Below are 20,626 nucleotides of genomic sequence, written 5' to 3' on the forward strand. Positions count from 1 at the left end.
CTAAAAAGCACAGTGTACGGTAAGTCCTTTAAAAGAGGATGGAGAGGGGGGAGCAGGGGGTGATAGGGGGGAGAAGGTGTGGAAACAACTTTTAAGAAGCCAGAGATACACGGCTGTAAAGCTTGGCGGACATTAACATTACCGGTCGGTTATCCTTGGTTCTGAAAACTACTGCTAACGTTTTTTTCCCAATGAGCCAATGAAATTCACCGATCAACACCGGCTACAACCTACGAGCACCTACGAGAACCTTCGACCTCCTGGCAACCCACTAGGACCTCCTGCCGACCCACCTACCGCACAAGAATTCTCGCTACTCTCCATGGCGGTTTCATTCTAGTCGCCGTTAATTTATCAACATGTTGAAAAATTCGTGGCGACCATAATGAGGCCGCGACTAGTTCCCAGAATGCTGGAACTCCTCATGACCATGAAGGCGACTCCCAGGCAACCACCCGCGAACATGTGGCGACCATGTGGCGACTGCATAGTCTCCTGCAGTTGCCTAAAAAGTCGCCTAAGTGGGACAGGCACATTAGATCACGCCCTGTGCTTTTAGAAATGGCCTGATTTTCCTTTCCTTTGACTTTGGGTGCAAATATGAGTCCAGACTGATCCTTTCAATTTCTATCATTGGAGGACATAGATAGGTAACGGTACAGTTTGGATCTGAAGAAAGATCCTGGCCCGTACTATCGCCTCTTTCATTCACAAAATAAATCTTATTAACCTTGTAAGTGGTGTATTAACTATAAAACTCATTTTATTTTTCAGTTGAGCCAGAATTTAAATACATTGCAAATATGCATGGCAATGAAGCATTGGGAAGAGAGATGCTGATCTATCTCGCACAGTATTTGTGTTCTGAGTATTTAAGTGGAAACCAAAGGGTTCAGACTTTAATCAATAACACCAGAATCCATCTTCTACCTTCTATGAATCCTGATGGATATGAAATAGCATCTGAAGAGGTATGGTTAATTTGTAGGCTCCTAGTAACACGAATACCAAACGATATATTGTGGAATTGCTCAGAAATTGATTATATCATGTGGAGCAGATTATACTGTTAAAAGCATGTCTGATGGTGTCTCTTGTTGCACCAATCCTCGCACTGTTCTATTAAATGTAACTATCTTTACCTTGAATTAATTCCTCCCTGTCTCCCAACACCACCTCACAGCAGCTTCCCATACTTACATCTGGAAAACATAAAGTGCTGGAGTAACTTAGCAGGTCAGGCAGCTTCTCTGGAAGACACAGAGAGGCGATAGATCAATAATGATCTTTCTTCAGACCCAAACTGTAACGTTACCTATCTATGTCCTCCAATGATGCTGCCTGATCTATTGTGTTATTCCAGCACTTTGTTTTGTTTTGTAAACCAACACTTCCTTGTGTCGCACTTATGTCAGGATGTCTTCTGATTTCACCTCACAACACATTCTAAATGTATACCCCTAACCATCTCCTCTTCCCTCTGATGTACACCCCCACTCCGCACTCTCTCCAAATGACCTGTTGCCTCTCAATGAGTTTTCAAGCAATAGTTCAATGCGTCCTTATATCTCTACCCTCCCACCTCTCTGGTTTAACTCCTAAAGTAAACAATACAAAAAGCTCGTTGTGTCTGTCGCATAGATTAATTCATTTTTACTGCAAACCAATGACTCCTGCTTTCTTTTCCTGATACACGTATTCAACAAGTAGAATTAGTGTAGGTGGGTCAGAGTGGACTTCATGGGAGTCACGGGAAGATCAACGTTTTAATTTCTGTAAACTTTAAGACAAACCCAGGGAGCCTAGCAATCAAATTGCTGTCTCTACTTTTTGTATTAATAATATCCAGTCTAACTATAGATACTATTCTCTCTTGGCAGTGAGTGATGGTGATGTGGTGGAATGGGATGGGTTTGCTGCTCGGGAGCGGAGAGGGAGTGGTAGATGGAGTTGGGGTCATAGAATCGTAGAGTCATTGAGTCATACAGCTTGGAACCAGGTCCTTCAGCCCAACTTGCCCACACCGACCAACGTGCCGCATCTGCACTTGTCCCACCTGCCTGCATTTCTCCCATATCCCACTAAACCTATCCTATCCATGCACCTATCTGAATGCTTCTTAAGTTTTGCAAGTGTTGATGTTTTGTGCAACAGTCCTCTGTGGGAGCAGTGTACTGACTTGATACACCACACAGAAGCTGGACACAAAATGCTGGAGTAACTCAGCGGGACAGGCAGCATCTCTGGAGAGAAGGAATGGGTGACGTTTTGGGACGAGACCCTTCTTCAGACATCTGCAGTTCCTTCCTGCACTGGTACACTGCACTTTTGGTGTTGACCTGCTCTTTCTTTCATCTCTGAACCAGTGAACTATCCACCAGGTTTTCATGCTTTGTTGCCATGTATCTCATTACCTACAATTACAGCAATAATAATAATAATACATTTTATTTATGGGCGCCTTTCAAGAGTCTCAAGGACACCTTACAAAAATTTAGCAGGTAGAGGAAATACATGTAAGAGGAATGAAATAAATAGTAGAGACATGACTAGTACACAAAGTAAAGACAGAATACAAATTCAAAACACAATATGAGGCAATTAATGCACGGATGAAAAGGGAGGGGGACATGGGGCTAAGGATAGGCAGAGGTGAAGAGATGGGTCTTGAGGCGGGACTGGAAGATGGTGAGGGACACGGAATTGCGGATCAATTGGGGGAGGGAGTTCCAGAGCCTGGGAGCTGCCCTGGAGAAGGCTCTGTCCCCAAAACTGCGGAGGTTGGACTTATGGATGGAGAGGAGACCGGCTGATGTGGATCTGAGGGACCGTGAGGGTTGGTAGGGGGAGAGGAGGTCAGTGAGATATGGGGGGGCCAGATGGTGGAGGGCTTTGTAGGTGAGGATCAGGATTTTGTAGGTGATCCGGTGGGAGATGGGAAGCCAGTGGAGTTGTTTGAGGACTGGAGTGATGTGATGTCAGGATTTGGTGTGGGTGATGAGTCGGGCGGCTGCGTTCTGGACCAGTTGGAGTCAGTTGATGTAGGTGGAGCTGATGCCAAGGAGAAGTGAGTTGCAATAGTCCAGTCGGGAAGAGATGAATGCATGGGTGAGTCTTTCAGCAGCGGGAGGTGTGAGAGAGGGTCTGAGTTTGGCGATGTTGCAGAGATGAAAGAAGGAGGTTTTAATGACATGGCGGATGTGAGGCTCAAGGGAGAGGTTGGAATCAAAGATCACGCCAAGGTTGCGGGCCTTGGGAGATGGGGAGACAGTGGTGCCGTCGATGGTGAGAGTGGGGTTATTGATTTTGCTGAGTGTGGCTTTGGAGCCTATGAGGAGGAATTCTGTCTTATCGCTGTTGAGTTTGAGGAAGTGTGCATTTCCTTGCAAGCTTTGCCAATTGCGATGCCATTTAACCGTCTCTTCTCTATTTGCTGACGAGCTAATTGGTAATTCTGTTTTGTTCCCTCTGCATACATTTGTTTTATTACTTCTTCCTTTAAATGTTATCCTACTGTAATAACCCCCAGTGATAGCAAAACACCCACACATAATGTAATGAATATGATATATTTGCTAGTATTATTTATGATTAATATATTACTGTGGTTAATATGTTTACTATTATAATTATTGTAAGTTGGCTGCTTATGTAACATGTTAGCTGTGTAGAACATAATTCTGAGTTTTTGGCAAAACAAATGTCTGAACAAAACTCTGCCCTCATCAAACATTTTCATCACATCTTCAAAACTCTCAATCAGTTTTGTGAGTCACAAAATATACTGACAGACCAGACCAAATAATATGAACCATAGACTGTTTTGAATGTTTTGTAATTTTTGTACATTCTTTCAATAATGTGTAACAATTTATATCTGTATTAGATTTTACATGCATATGCAATCATTGTGTTCTGCCCTTAGAGTTGCATTAAGAAGTTGAATGTCTACCCTGCGAATGCAAATATGAAGGGCGATATAAAATGTAATTTCACGGCATGTTTTCGATTTTGCATTTGAATATTATTTGATTACTTTGTATGTGCCCCATGGGCTTGTGCAATGGTATCAGTAATTGTGCATTGCTCATCTTGACTTCACTTGTGTAACAGTGAATGCCACAGTGTGGTGAGCTGAAACTGGACTTGCATTTATAGCAGCTGGCCTCACCAGAGTGGGCACAAGGGTGTAGGGGGAATAGCTGCAGCCAGCCAGCTACTTTCAGATTGCTGCATGCAACAGGTTTTCATAGTCACTCATCAGTCTCGGTCTCACGCCACCATCCACATCCAGCCCACTATCATCCATGTGGTGGTCATAGAACATAGCGTGGTTGGGGAACAGATGCTTGTTCTCTGCAGGAAAGACTGAGAGTCATGGCTGTGTAACCTGGGGATAAGGACATTTCTTCTGGGTTTATGGAGAACAAAATGGAAATGGAGTATCCAGTTGTTGTGGTCCATGTAAACACTAATGACAAAGATAAGACTAGATAGGAAGTTCTGCAGAAGAATCATGGACAACCTGGGACAAAAGTGAAAACCAATACCATCCAGATGATGATCACTGGATTATTATCTGAGTCTGGATTATTATCTGAGTCACTTGCAAACTGGAATAGGATAAATAAGATTAAAGAAATATGCTTTTGGCTCAATGGAGGTATGGGAGATTGGTTCAAATGTCAACCAAAGGTCTGAATTCTAGAGGGGACCAGCCGGCAAATACAACACATAATCCTCCGCCATTTCCGCCACCTCCAACGTGACCCCACCACTCGCCACATCTTCCCATCTCCCCCCATGTCTGCCTTCCGCAAAGACCGCTCCCTCCGCAACTCCCTCGTCAATTCTTCCCTTCCCTCCCGCACCACCCCCTCCCCGGGCACTTTCCGTTGCAACCGCAAGAAATGCAACACCTGTCCCTTCACCTCCCCCCTCGACTCCATTCAAGGTCCCAAGCAGTCGTTCCAGGTGCGACAAAGGTTCACCTGTATCTCCTCCAACCTCATCTACTGCATCCGCTGCTCTAGATGTCAGCTGATTTACATCGGTGAGACCAAGCGTAGGTTGGGCGATCATTTCGCCGAACACCTCCGCTCAGTCCGCAATAACCTACCTGACCTCCCGGTGGCTCAGCACTTCAACTCCCCCTCCCATTCCCAATCCGATCTCTCTGTCCTGGGTCTCCTCCATTGCCAGAGTGAGCAACAGCGGAAATTGGAGGAACAGCACCTCATATTCCTTTCCTCAATATTGTGTCTATGGGACTAAGTGTAACATCAGGCATCCTGTTAAAATTGTATTCAGTTGGAATCGATGAGAAAGGAATCCACTGGAAGCAGTCATATACAGCATAAATATGGATGCTTATCTTGTTGCAGACCAATTCTCTTTACCTCAGGGGGGATTAATTTCTCATGGCATTGACAAGGGCATTTACCAACCTCATCGGTTTTACTCGTGGCATCCCATGGACAGAAGTAGAGATGGTCACTAACTGCTTAATATGCAATTCCATTTGCAACTCTACTAATAATAAAGCAGTCCATGCTTGTATATTGCAACACCTGTGTATAATTCAGGAATGGGCATTTAAGTCACAATTAAGATTCATGCTGCAAAAGTGACTATAACCATTGAGCAAGAGAGAGTTTAATGAATTAGTTTTCCATTCTCCATATTTAATTATTCCATATTCCATTTGGTGGATCTATCATCACCTAATTGCTCACCATGAGGTCACCATTGACCATAATATTATCTGGATGGTCACATAACCAAGAAAGCAGGGTGGAGGTTGCATATCAAGATTCCTAAAGTCTATCTGCCACTTAAAACACTTTCCACTTAACTTAACGAGTGCAATGCTAACAACAATCAATAAGCTCACAATTCCTAATCACTTCCTTGAATATTCATACATACCACCACGGATGCAATGTTGTTACATTGGATACCATCTAGAAAATGCCCAGCAACTATTCACCAGCCCCTCTTCAACAGCATCTGCCAAGCCTATAACCTCTAACACCTTGAAGGGCAAGGGCAGTAAGCAGACATGAATAGAAACAATCTATAAAGTTTAACATTTTATAACTGAAATGCTGCCAGTGGAATTTTTAAAAATGATGTGAATAACACCATCATAGAGATATGAGCATCTTGTGACATGAGAAACTGCAGTTGCTGGAATCTTCAGCAAAACACAAAGTGCTGGAGGAACTCAGAGATTCGGGTAAGGTCTGTGGGAATGGACAGGTGATGATTCAGTCTGAACAAGGGTCCCGATTCAAAATGTTGCCAGCCCATTCCCTCCAAAGATGCTGCCTGACCCCATTGAATTCCTCCAGCACTTTGTGTTTTGAAGTAAGCAATTAGTTTGACTGAATAAAGGTTTGGTGGCACGATGGAATTATTGCCATATTTAGGGACAACCTCGTTATCTCCATTTCTCAATCTCACCATTGTTTTTATATAGATAACACAGAATACATAAAAACAGAACACCACATTATGAGGCATTAAACATTTACTAGAAGTGTTTTTAGTGATGGATGGTGTAGTGCAATTGTGCAGTGTTAACCCAAAGTGAGAGACATGGTAATGTTGACTTTAATGGACTCTAATGACTTTAACATGAGCCTTTATAGCAAATGGAATTTACCAATTTAGGATGGAATAATCATATTGATAACAACAATAAATTGGTTGAAAAGGATTTGCACTTTATTATGCATTCTGTTTGGTTTTTAATATTATATTTTATATCAATATTTTATATTAATAATTAGATGCTTTTATTTTTATATTAAAACTATAATGAACTACTGCTGCTGTGAGCTTTCCAATTCTGGCAAAGTCCATAATTCCATCAAGAGGGATGGATAATGTTCAAGGAGGATTTTTTTTTAATGATGACATGAATAAGAATTTTATACTTGAATGAGGAGACAAAGGATGGAAAAGTGGAGGCCAGGGAGAACTGGAAAAAGTCTAGGCAGGATTTAGCTTGGATTTAAGGCACGGTATTTTGTATGACCTGAAATTTATGGAGGACAAGGAAGGAAAATAACATTCAGCAGAACACTTCAGTGAATAACATGGTTCAATGAATATTAATTCCAATTCCCCTTCGCATTCCCACATTGATTGTTTCGCTGAACACCTTCGCTCAGTCCACCAGGGCCTACGTGATCTCCTGGTTGTTAAACACTTTTAACTCCCCCACCCATTGCAAACAGACCTTTCTGTCCTAGGCCTCCTCCATTGTCAGAGTCAGGCCAAATGCAAATTGGAGGAATAGCATCTCATATTTTGCATGGGCACCTTACAACCCAGGGGTATGAATATTGATTACTCTAACTTTATGTAAACTCTGCACTCACTCTCTCTCCATCCCTCCCCCACCCAAGTTGCACCAGGTTCCTGTTCTCACCCAACAAACAGCTAACAACGGCCTGTTTTGTTTATCATTGATACTTTTTTGCATCTTTCATTCATTTGTTCTATATCACTCTACATCAACGTTTATGACTCTCAATCTGAAGAAGGGTCTCGACCCGATACGTCACCCATTCTTTCTGCCTGTCCCACTGAGTTACTCTAGCATTTTGTGTCTATCTTCGGTTTAAACCATCATCTGCAGTTCCTTCCTACACATTACAATGAATGAAACTTATTTATCTCTAGCCCAAGCAAATATGCCCAAGCAAATATTTATGTTTTTTTTTCAATAATGCAGGGACCTGGGTACAATGGATGGACTACTGGAAGATCGAATATTCAAGGCCTTGACCTGAACAGAAATTTTCCTGATCTAACAACACAGTTTTATCGAGAAAGAAGAAGAAGGGGAAGTCGTATTGATCATATCCCAATTCCAAGGTCATACTGGAATGGTAAGGTATGAGCTGTTAACAAAAAATAGACCTATTCTGTTACATCTAATGATGAATTGTATTTTCATTCATTGGACAAAATCAAAGGTTCAAAGCGTGTCACGTGTACCAATTAAGGTACAGTGATACTCAATTTACCATACAGCCATACTAAAAAAAGCACCAAGACACACAACTACATAAAAGTTAACATAAACCACAACGGGTTCCCCACATTCTTCACTGTGATGGAAGGCAATAAAGTCTAATGTTCTTCACTCTTTATTCTCCCCCGGACGGGGCAGTCGAACCATGTGCAGTCGGGGCGATCGAATCTCCCGCAGCTGGCGATCGAAGCCCCCGCCTTGGGGGCAGTCGAAGCTCCCAAAGATGGTCCCTAACCAGATACTGCTAGATACTGGTTTCATTTACTGCTGCTAAGTTGCTTGTTAAGACTGCAGGGGCTTTTATTTTTCATCTTTTACTTTCGTCAAAAATCAAGAGTTTTTAATTGCCCCATGCAATGGAACAAGTGAAATTCTTACTTGCTGCAGCTTTACAGGCACATTAAACGCAACAGCACAAATAAGTATACAATAAATTAGGAAAGTAAGAACCGTTACTTATCCATAACATTTGTGCAATGATGGCTTCAAATTTCTGTAACCAATGCACTGTGGATTATTTATAGACCGCACATTAGCATTTTACAGATGGGAGTTGGAAAACCGGGAGCATACTGGCTAGTTATCTTAACATTTGTCATTGAGTAGACGCTGGAGTTCATAATTTTGAAAGAAATAGAAGGGCATTTAGAAAACCCACATAGTATTAGGAAGTTTCAAAATAACTATTTTTTATGGGAAAAGAGCTTAACACATTTGCTAGAGAACTTTGAAGATATATAAAAGGGATTTGCGTATTTGGCTTTCCAAAAGATGTTCCATAAAGTTTCAAATAAAAGGGTGTTGAATACGTTAGTAATATATTACAATGGCTGGAGATAAAGTGACAGGGAATGGAGAATGGGAATGGAGTGGGAGATTGAAACCTTCATTTGGTCCACCCTGTTTCGACAAATGCAATCAACCCGGCGTGCACAATCAAATAAGATAAAAAAGAACAAGTTTTCCGACAACTTTAGGCTGTGCACGCCATATGCAAGAAGAAGAAGAGAATGGAAATGAATGCAAAAAGTTCTGGGAAAAACTCAACAGGTCAGGCAGCATTAATGGAAAGAAAATCCATCAATATTATGGGCCTGCAACACTCCATGAGAACTGGGTTTGCAGTTGGAAGGAAATTGGAAGGTGGCGGTGGTTGGAGAACAAAAGGATGATAGGTTGATTTGATATAACTTAGTGGGAACAGTTATCAACACATCAAGCTACTTGAAAATTATAATTTGTTGTTAATGCTGTGGTTTAGTTTAGTTTAGAGATACAGCACGCATACAGGCCCTTTGGCCAACTGAGTCTGCATCGACCAGCGATCCCCTCACACCAACACTATCCTACACACACTAGGGACAATTTACACATACACCAAGCCAATCAACCTAGATACCTGAATGTCTTTGGAGTGTGGGAGGAAACCGAAGTTCTCGGAGAAAACCCACACGGTCTTGTGGAGAACGTATAAACTCCATACAGACAGCACCCGTAGTTGGGATCGAACCCGGGTCTCCAACGCTGCACGTACTGTAAGGCGACAACTCTACCGCTGCACAACCTTGCACCCTGGTAAGGTGTTAGGAATTACCCAGCAGTCTAAGACAGGGTCATAGAGTCATAGCATGATACAGTGTGGAAACATGCCTTTCGGCCCAACTTGACAACACCGGCCAACATGTCCCAGCTACACTAGTTCCACCTGCCCAGGTTTGGTCCATATCCCCCGCAAACCTGTCCTGTCCAGGAGCATTAAAAAACAAACTAGAAAATGGAAAATGCCAGAAAGCTAAGTAGGGCAGGCTGTATTTTCCATTTAGGGAATAGTTGTCAAGGACATAATGCAGAAAAGTTTCACCAGATTTGGTTGGAAAGGATGAAGTTGCAGCCTGTAATACAAAAGGTACATATTATTCTTACAAGGTTGGGTAATAAACAGATGGCAGGAGTTTGTGGTGAATGGTTGACTAGAGAACGATGAATAGTTCATCCTCTGGGGCTGCAGTTAATTTTTGACCTATACTTTGGGGATGCAAGCCACAGTTTGTAAATTTACCGAAGGCACAAAATTTGGTGGTATTGGTGGCAACACAAGTAGATAGAGTAATAAAGAAGTTGTATCGTACGCTGGCCTTCATTGGTGAGGGCATTAATACAAGAGCCAGGAAGTCATGTTGCAGCCTTATAGGACTTTGTTTAGGCCGCGCTTGGAATATAGTGTGCAGTTCTGGTCGCTCCATTATAGGAAGGATGTGGAGGCTTTGGTGAGGGTACAGAAGAGGTTAACAGAATGCTGCTTGGATTAGAAGGCATTACACATCAGGAAATGGTGGGCAGACTTGGATTGCTTTCTCTGCAACATTGGAAGTTGAGGGAAGACCTGATAGAAGTTTATAAAGTCATCGGAGACGTAGAGATGGTAGCCATTCATAACCTTTTTCCTAGGGTGGAAATATAAATGAACATAGAACAGACAACAGTACAACACAGGAGCAGGCCCTATGGCCCACAATGTCTGTGACAAAATGATGTGTAGACCAACTGATCTGCCTGCATCCTTATCCCTATCCCATCATCCCTATCCCCCATTCCTTGCATATCCATGTGCCTATCCAGAAATCTCTTAAATGCCACTACGGTATTTGCCTCCACATATTTCCTGCCATGGGGCAACAAGAACTGCATGCAATGCTCCAAATGCAGCCTAACCAGAGACCTGCGTGGATTAGATGGCATAGCTTTCAGGTGAGAGGGACAAAGTTTAAAGAGATGTGCAGGGTTTTTTTATACAGATAGTGGTGGATCCCTGGAACACGCCTCCAGATGTGGTGATTTGTGGCATAGTGTTTAAGAGGTTTTTGAATAGGCACATGGATATACAGGGAATGAAGGGATATTGATCATGTTTAAATTGGTATCATGATTAGTACTGTGTTGTACTGTTCTATGTATTCTGAACAGAATATAAACAGGCTGGTAGTTTAGAGGCGGTGTAAAGAAGATCTTGTTCTCCCAGAGGGGGCTTAGAGTTTGGAATGCACTGCCTGAGAGAGTAATAGAGGCAGATAGTCTAACAACTTTTGAGACGTATGTGAATCTGCACTTAAAACACCAAGACATTGAGAGTAAAAGACCAAGTTTTATTCAATGGGATTTGTATAGATGGATACTTAATGGAGAGTGGACCAAAGATGCCCTGTTTCATGAGTCCATGACTCTTAAGATCCAGGCTTTTGCTGCTTCCCCCTGGCTGAAAGTTAATCTGCTGAAAATATACATTGTTGTGATTGTTTATGAAGCAATGGAGTATTTAAACGTGACATTAACTTTCATTATATTCTATTTCCTTTGCAATATTTATAGGTAGCACCGGAGACACGGGCAGTGATAAAATGGTTGAAGAAAATACCTTTTGTTCTTTCTGCAAGCATACATGGTGGAGATTTAGTGGCAAGTTATCCTTTTGATTTATCAAGACTTCCAACAGAAGACAAGTATTTTTCACCCACTCCAGATGAGCAGGTACTTTACTCACCACGTCTGCATAGTTCTTTGCTCCGAAGTAAATTGGTTGACATATTAATTGTTGCATTTATGATTCCAGATGTTCAAGTTGTTGGCTAGGACCTATGCTGATGCACATCCTGTCATGTCGGACACGTTAACGGAAAGATGCGGAGGGTCGTTTGCTGAAGATGGGGGCATCATAAATGGAGCACAGTGGTATAGTTTTGCTGGAGGTACGGTGGCGCAGCGGTAGAGATGCTGCCTAATAGCGCCAGAGACTCGGGTTCAATCCTGACTGCAGGTGCTGTCTGTTCGGTGTTTGTACGTTCTCCCCATGACTGCGTAGGTTTCCTCCCACATCTCCAAGATGTGCGGGTTTGTAGGTTAATTGACTTTGGTAAAATTGTAAAATTGTCCTAGTATGTCACCGGTGTGTGGGATAGTGCTATTGTGATAGTACGAAGTGATCACTAGTTGGCAAGGACTCATGGGCCGAAGGGCCTGTTTCTGCGCTGTAAGTTTAAACTAAACTAAACTATGGTAGAACAGTTCCATAGGTCCATGTAAAACAAATGGATGTGCAAGTTTTATGCATATTTCATTATGAATTTATACAATAAGTTGCTAGGTTACATGGACACTGTCATGGTATTTATTTTGGATATTCAGCATCTGCAGAGTTTTTTATGTTCGCACATCAACCATCTTCCCCAGTAGCCGTCGAGCCTTGCCTTGAATCCATCTGTAGACCCAGTGTGCATGATCTTCATTGCACGACAGCTTCAAGAGAAATACATGGAGCACTACATCCAATCTAGGACAGTGCAGCACAAGAACAGACCCTTCGGCCCACCATGTCTGTGCTGCACCTAATACCAAGACCAATTCTTATCTGCCAGCACACAAAACATATCCCGCCATTTCTTACATATCCATGTGCCTAACTAAAATATTTTTAAAAGCCACTATTATATCTGCCTCCTCAACTACCCCTGGCAGTGTGTTCCGGGCACTTAACCCTCTGTCTAAATAAAACTTGCCTCACACATCTCCTTTCGACTTTTCCCCTCTCACCTTAAAGCTATGCTCTTTAATTTTTTATATTTCCATCCTTGGGAAAAAGTTGTGACTGTCTGGCCTATCTATGCATCTCATAATTTTATATACTGTAGACCCTGCTTTTAACAGGTTTTTATAATGGATAATTTTACATCAGCTTCCGAGGCCATCCCTGGCTTACGAGGTGCTCCAGCGAGCCCTTCTTCACCCACTGCACGGTCCAGTTGATGGGGCTGCTGTTGCGGCTCACGTTGTAGCCCCTGGGGACGGCGCTTTCTTCAGGCCACTGCCAACGACAGGATGCGCTCGGTCACCGTCCGGCTCTCTCCCCGACTCTCCAGCTAAGGTTTCTTTCTGTTGGCCATCGCTTGGTCCACTTGGTCTCTCTCCCCCTCCACCGCCTCCCCCTCCTTCTTCTCACGTCACTCTGTACACTCCCACAGTTACTATGGGTGTCCTATCAGTAGTGATGGCCTGAGGAAAGCGTCCTGTCGGGGGCGACAACGCGAGCCACCATAACGGTGAAGCCGTGTCAACCAGTGAATAACAGCTCACTGGTTCAGACCAGCAGCATCGGCGCCTAGTTTTAAGCACAAACTACTCAAAGTGCTGGAGTATGCAGGCTGAATCAATCTGAAAAGGGGTCTGGATGCTACCCATGTTCTCCAGAGATGCTGCCTGACCCCTGAGTTACTTCAGCACTTTTTTGTCCTTTTGAATATTAGCCATCATCTGAAGTTCTTTGTTTCAACCACATACAATGTTAATTCCTTACTCAGTTACAGCAGATTATCGTCAATAAGAGACACCATTGTTCATTTTGCAATTTTAGGAATGCAGGACTTTAACTATCTACACACAAACTGTTTTGAGATAACATTGGAGCTCAGCTGTGACAAATATCCTGGTGATGAAGATCTCCAACCAGCCTGGCAAGAAAATAAAGAAGCCCTCTTGACCTACATGGAAATGGTAATTTTTAAAGGTTTCATTAATGAACCCTGTAAGAAGGCAGAGGAATTGATGGGCAAAAAAATAGTTTATTAATATCAATGTTAATGCAATCCTTTTATTTACTTTGAATCTCGACCTGCTGCTACAAACAAGTTATTTTTTTAAATATATGTTTTTGTTATAACCTTCTCATAATCTGCTGTGAAATCACTTTATCTGTGGTATGAGTATGATAAGTATATCTATTATTATTGTCTTTTATTCTTGTTTTTGTGGGAATGTTGTTGGAAAACTGATCATTTTGAGTTTTTATCACATGTCACACGGTAACCGTGGAAAATATGAAGATTGTTAACTTTATTTTCTCTCCAAATTATTCGTTTAATAAACAGATTGATTTAGAAATTCCATGGAGCTTCTCCATTTACAAAATCAAAAGGGATAAATAGTTTAAGGTGAGTTGAAAGATAAGAAAGTAAGGCGAGAGGAATACAAATGTTTTATTGAATATATCCAGAGATGCTGAAATAAACGGGGAATGAAATAGGGCCTGGAAACTGCAGATTTGTTTCAAGGCCTCTTGTTTAGAGGCACTCTGCCATTGTCCAGAATGGTGTTATCCTGATCCTGCCAATTATGTTCATGGAGCCTTACCCTGGATAACCTTTGGTGGATAGTGGCCCACTTGAGTTAGTCGGTGTATGCCCTTCTAATATGAAATTTGATTCCCAATGGCATCAAAGGGCGGCCATGGTGGCACAGCGGTAGAGCTGCTGCCTTACAGTGCTTGCAATGCTGGAGACCCCAGTTCGATCCCGACTACAGGTGCTGTCTGTATGGAGTTTGTACGTTCTCCCCATGATCTGCGTGGGATTTCTCAGAGATCTTCGGTTTCCTCCCACATTCCAAAGACGTACAGATTTGTAGGTAAATTGGCTTGGTATAAATGTCAATTGTCCCTAGTGTGTGTAGGATAGTGTTAACATGCGGGATCACTGGTCAGTGCGGACTCGGTGGGCTGAAGGGCCTGTTTCCGCTCTGTATCTCTAAACTAAACTAAAAGGATTCTAAGATAGACACAAAATGCTGGAGTAACTCAGCGGGACAGGCAGCGGTGGGAGGAGGATTGAGAAAGCTGGAAGAGAAGTGGGGGCTGGACAAAGTCTGGCAAGTGATATAAGTGAGGAGGGAGTTGATTGGCAGATGTTTGGACATAGGTCTGAAAATAAAAATCAGCGAGTCGAGATAAGGGTGGATGAGGAGCAAATTGTGAAGCCAGAGAGGAAGGTATATATAAGGAAAGGGTTGGGTAGAGAGGAAAGAGGAGAAATGATAGCAAATCCAGGTGGGGCACAGGGAAGAGGAGCGGGGGTGGGGGGAGGGGGGGGGGGGGGTGGAGCGTAAGGGGGTTGTTTCTATGTTATTTATAAAAAACTGGAGGATTCATTGTACATACCATTAAGTTGTATGTAATATCAATCACTTTCTAGAAAAAGTGCAATTCCAACAATGTTCATATGACTCAACATTGTCAGAACAATGCAGCCCACTCAATTAGTATTCCATCCGCCACCATAACCATTTATTTTCTTAATACCCGCACACTACAATGCTCATCAAACTTACCTTCTGAACCTGAACCTTCTGCATTTGTAGTCGGCAGGGCAGTACTCTGCATATCGCCAACTTGGGAGTTGTTACACAGATAACACTGCCCAAACCTCTGTCATCTGCAACCAACAAGTGCAGCAGCATGGGAACGCACCACTTGTACTTCTCCCCCCATGACACATACCATCCTAAGTTGGCAGTCATGCCAAGGATAGACACAAAGTGCTGGAATAATTCAGCATCTCTGGGAAAAAGGATGGGTGATGTTACGGGTTGGAATTCTTCTTCAGATTGCTACCAAATACCAAACTGATCACTGATCCTTCATTATCATTGGGTCCAAATCCAGTAACTCCATACCCAACAGCACTGTGGCAGAACCCCGACCAAAAGTTATTCCGTGATTCAAGACCTCCAGCCTTTCAAGGACATTTAGTGATGACCTTGCCACCAACACCCATAAATTCTCATGCAATCTCTGACAGATATATTGATGAGAAAGTACAATGAGCTTCAGCAGCCCGCTGAAAACATCACCCGACCTATCAAAATGACCAAGGCACAGGTGGAAATCTGAAAACTCCCATAAACTGAGAAATGGATCATTAATTGCAGTAGGCTCCAGGATTTCTCAGTTAGGCTCTGGTATGTGAAGTGAGCATGTAAGACCATGTCCTGGATTTCCAATGGCCTAGACCCCCGTGGTCACTTGAAGGTCGCTCCCGACGGGTATGGACACAGCCAAGCCTGACAACAGGCCTGGCTTGCGGAGAGGTTGCCGCCGAGCCCGGCCTCTGCTCACCCCGTGAACCGGAGAGAGGAGAGACAGAGTGCCGGTAAGCAGAATGGTAGCAGGAGACGGTGGAGGTCCAGCAGCAACCTGGGACAGGACACAGGGGTCCGGCGAGCCATGGCTGTATCCCAACTGCAGACACGGCTCACCCAGAGAGTGTAGGGCACCAAGCCCGGCCGCTGTTCGCCCCTTGGACCAGGAATTGGAGAGGAGGTGGAAAGAGACGGCGATGGCGACAAATGCTGGACAAGGAGCCCATTGAGAACCATGGGGCTTACCTGCCGCATCCAGGGGCAGCGGCCCCTGGGGAACAAGGGCTGAAGAGGGCCAGGAGCGGAGAGGGACATCTGTTCACGGGATGACCAAAATGGCGGCGATGGCTGCAACGGGCCTTTGTGGCCAGCTGCAACTGGCACTAAAAAACGCCAAAATGGTGCCTCTTGCATGTGGATTCAGTGGGCTGTTCTGTGTATACTGTGCTGACCAAGGATTGATGCTAATGTACAGGAATAGTCTTGCTGAGCTGTATGGAAATAAAATGTATTTCACTCTACCTGGTACATATGGACAATAAAGAAACTATTGAACCAGTGTATTAATGAAACATTTGGTGGTGAGTTCCCAATTAAAACTCCTCTACAGAACCTCCAGAAACTTGAGAATTATTCTTATTGGGCTGGAACTAACTTACACAACTATGTTGATCTTGCAGGTGCACCGAGGAATAAAAGGCATTGTATTGGATGACAGAGGAAGAACAATTAAAGGAGCACAAATCAAAGTTAGAGGGATCCGACATGACATATTTTCAGGTAAAAATCAAAAAGTGGGCCAAGTTTTGAAGAAAGGCGTTCCTTTGTTTTTCATAGACAGTAATGTTGGGCACTGCCTGCTACCAATGGTGTGATGCCCACACTTAATGTTAACAAAGAATATAGGCATATTTTTTACAGGGTTGCAATACTAACATCTTCACAATTAAAACCCAATTTGATCCAAAATGTTGAGACCCCGTACAGTGGCAATGAGAGTGGTGTTGTGGAGCAGAGTACAGGCATTGTTCCCTGAAAGTGGTGCCACAGGTAAATAGGGTGGCAAAGAAGGCTTTTGGTTCATTGGCTTTCATTAGTCAGGGGACTGAGCATAGAGGTTGAACATTATGTTCAATTGTGGGGGGATGTTTTGATGTATCTATCTGAAACTATCTACTACTGTTATGTTGTATTCTTCTTTTATGTGCTGCATGGCAAAAAGAATTTCACTACACCGAAAGGTGTATGTGACAAAATAAATTTGAAATTTGAATTTGAAATTTGAAATTTGAAATTTGAATTATGTTACAGTTGTGCCAGACATTGGCAAGGCTGCATTTGGAGGATTGTATTCACATTTTAGTCACCTTGCCATAGAACATCATTAAGCTGGAAAGAGTACCGAGGTTTTACAAAGATGTTACCAGGACTCGAGTGCCTGAGTTATAGGGAAAGGTTGGGCAGGCTATGATGCACAGGAGCTGAGGGGTGATATTTTAGACAGGTATAAAATTGTGAGGGGAATAGATAAAGTGAAGGCACAGAGTCTTTTCCCCAGTGTAGGGGAATCAAGAATTATAGGACATAGGTTTTAGGTTAGAGAAGAAAGATTTAATAGGAACCTTGAGGGGTAACATTTTCACTCAGAGGGTGGTGGGCATATGTAATGAGCTCCCAGAGTAGGTAGTTGAAGCAGGTACTATAACAGCATTCAAAAGACACTTGGACAGGTACATGGATAGAAAAAGGTTAATAAGGATATGGGCCAAGCACGGGTAAATGGGACAAGAAGTTAAAACGGATGAGTTGGACTGAAGAGCTGTTTCCGTGCTGTGGAACCCTATGACTCTGTGACATGTTAATGCATTTTACTTCATTCATATGTTTGTTTTCTTCTTTTTGGCTTCAGTTGCTAATGGGGAGTATTGGAGACTGCTGCCACCAGGCACATACTATGTCAGCGCATTTGCACATGGTCACACACGGGTTTTGAAGAAAATCTATTTACCTGTCAAGATGGAAGGGGCTGGTCGTGTGGACTTCATTCTGCGCCGCCTGCAACCCGATATTGAAACTGAGCCCTTGGACGATGGAATGGATGAAATAGATCTGATCGAGCATCACGAGAGGATTGAGGGGAGATACGAAGATGAAGATGAATATTCACACGAAGAAAAGCCCTGGTGGTGGTCCTTCTTTGCAAATATGGGACAGAGTACGCCAGACTGGCTTTTAAGAACCATGTAATTGTTGCTGTGTGTATCAAATTAAATGGAGGATACATCAGCAAGTTTGCATTAACCAGTACATCAGTGATTTCTACTTTAGTATATCGTCTAATGATCTGGGATACAATATATTCTTTAATCTTTTAGTCTGGAGGAGCCAAATGCAATTATGTGCCCTTAACACAAGAGGGCATCATAGATCACAGTATTATGTAATAGACACTAACTCATAATGTCCAATGTATGCTTGCATATTATAGCACATGTTGCCTGAATCAAATGAAGGGGATAGGGGAGATACTTCATGTATGATTTTTTTAATTAAAATATATTTTCTCTCAAAACTTTTAGCCTACAGTGCATTTTATTAATCTAGAAAAATAGATCATCTTGTTCCTATAGCATAATTTCACAATAGTGGAACTTCATTCTAAAAAGAAAAATAAACACAGGATGCTGGAATAATTCATCACTGTTTTTTTTAATCTGTAGACCTGCATCTTCAGTCTGACGAAGGATCTCAACCCGAAATGTCACCCATTCCTTCTCTCCAAAAATGTTGCTTGGCCCGCTGAGTTACTCCAGCATTTTGTGTCCATCTTTGATTTAAACCAGCATCTGCAGTTCATTCCTACACATCTTCAGTTCCTGTGTCTCCATTTAGTTTGTAGTAACTGATTAAAAAAGGGAATTGCAGAGACACAACTTCAACCAACTATAGACAGAATTAGAAATAATGAGACCACAATATAAGCAATAATTATTTTGTTATCATATGATTTTTAAAAGAAAGATGTAAAGCTTAGGCACTATGCTGGTTCATAAAGTGACAGAAAGCTGGCTGCAGGAATCAAGCTTCATGAGTGTTTGGTCATTTGTTTTCCTGCAGAAAAGGCTCTGCAAAGACCACAAACTTCTTAATAATGTTGATTTCCTTATTTCGAACAATTTTTGTCACAACTCTGTTGCTACTCAGTGTTTATTTACAAATCTTAGAAGTTTAAAAATAAATATGTACGCCAGCATTGGAGGATACCAACAAATTGTTTTCTGTAAAAAAAAATTACAAGGCGATACGATACGCTACGATAGTACTTTATTTATCCCAGGAGGGAAATTGATCTGCCAATAGTCATAAAATACATGAAACATGAAATTAAAGTGACGAGTGGAAAGGATTGGGGATGTGCTAAGATTGGGGGGAGGGGGGTCAGGCAGGTGGGGGGAAGGAAGTCAGTCTACCCCATGACAGAAGGTGGAGGAGTGGTACAGTTTGATAGCCACAGGGAAGAAAGATCTCCTATGGCATTCTGTGCTGCATCTTGGTGGAACCAAGTTACTAAAGGTTTAAGAAAGAACTGCAGATGCTGGTAGAATCGAAGGTAGACACAAAATACTGGAGAAACTCAGCAGGTGAGGCAGCATCTATGGAGAGAAGGAATTGGCGACATTTCGGGTCTCTCCACAGATGCTACCTCACCTGTTGCTGAAGGTACTCCTCAGGTTGACCAGTGTGTCATGGAAGGGGGTGAGCTGTATTGTCCAGGATGCTCTGCAGTTTGAGGAGCTTCCCTCCCCTCTAAGACCACCTCCCATGAATCCAACCCCAACCCCCCCCCCCCCCCCCCCCCACCCCCCACCCCTTCCAGGACAGAGCCAGCCTTCCTGATGTTTGTTAATCCTATTGGCATCCGCGACCTTTGACCTGTTGTCGCAGCACATGACAGTGGAGAAGATGGCACTGGTGACGACCGATTGGTAGAACATCTGCAGCATAAAGTAGTCCCCATTCATGTGTTATTGACCCACGTTATCTGACCTGTCTCGTGCTATGACAAGCCAATGCCTGACTATAAAGCAAATGGTGAAAACTTTAATATTCCAATGACCAATTCAATTCAATTCAATTCAATTCAACTTTAATGTCATTGCACAAATACTGAGTATGGGTACAACGAAATGCAGTTTTGCGTCAGTCCGTAGTAGTGCAATATAGAAATTTAAAAAAAAAAGAGATTACAGAATAATAAAAAATACAGAATAATTAAACATATTAAAAATAATTAAACCATACACCTCATGTCACTGATAAAAATGATTGATTAGATTCAATACTACAATTTTAGGGACCCATCCACCAAGAAACTAGCCATACTTCATGATTTTACATTCATTTTTGCTGCTGTTACATTGCTGTTATGTTGCCTTGACGATCATTTTCTCTCATACATGCTTTTTGTTAGGCAGCCTTTTGGGCTAGAGGCGAGAAGAGGGAGTAAAACACGCTGCCTAGAGGGTATTCTTAGTGGTGATTCACTGAGCATTTCTCACAGTCAGAGTTATTGCAATGTCCCACCTAGAGCAGCGGGGGAGCTACGTGCGGATGCTCTTT

General features: G+C 42.7%; 1 protein-coding gene across 2 annotated transcripts in view; it reads left to right on the top strand.

Moving 5' to 3' along the window:
- Positions 1 to 18,578, top strand: part of cpz (carboxypeptidase Z) — a 56,821-nt gene extending 38,243 nt beyond the window's left edge. For both annotated transcript variants that reach the window (XM_033018912.1, XM_033018906.1), the window contains exons 5-11: positions 775 to 971; positions 7,745 to 7,906; positions 11,414 to 11,572; positions 11,655 to 11,790; positions 13,449 to 13,588; positions 16,687 to 16,786; positions 17,916 to 18,578. In XM_033018912.1, coding sequence (XP_032874803.1) covers positions 775 to 971; positions 7,745 to 7,906; positions 11,414 to 11,572; positions 11,655 to 11,790; positions 13,449 to 13,588; positions 16,687 to 16,786; positions 17,916 to 18,253 — 1,232 coding nt within the window. In that variant the 3' untranslated portion in view covers positions 18,254 to 18,578. The remainder of the gene's footprint in view (positions 1 to 774; positions 972 to 7,744; positions 7,907 to 11,413; positions 11,573 to 11,654; positions 11,791 to 13,448; positions 13,589 to 16,686; positions 16,787 to 17,915) is intronic.
- Positions 18,579 to 20,626: the final 2,048 nt, after the last annotated feature.

The sequence above is a fragment of the Amblyraja radiata genome, chromosome 1 (assembly GCF_010909765.2).
Source record: "Amblyraja radiata isolate CabotCenter1 chromosome 1, sAmbRad1.1.pri, whole genome shotgun sequence".
NCBI classification, from domain to species: domain Eukaryota; kingdom Metazoa; phylum Chordata; class Chondrichthyes; order Rajiformes; family Rajidae; genus Amblyraja; species Amblyraja radiata.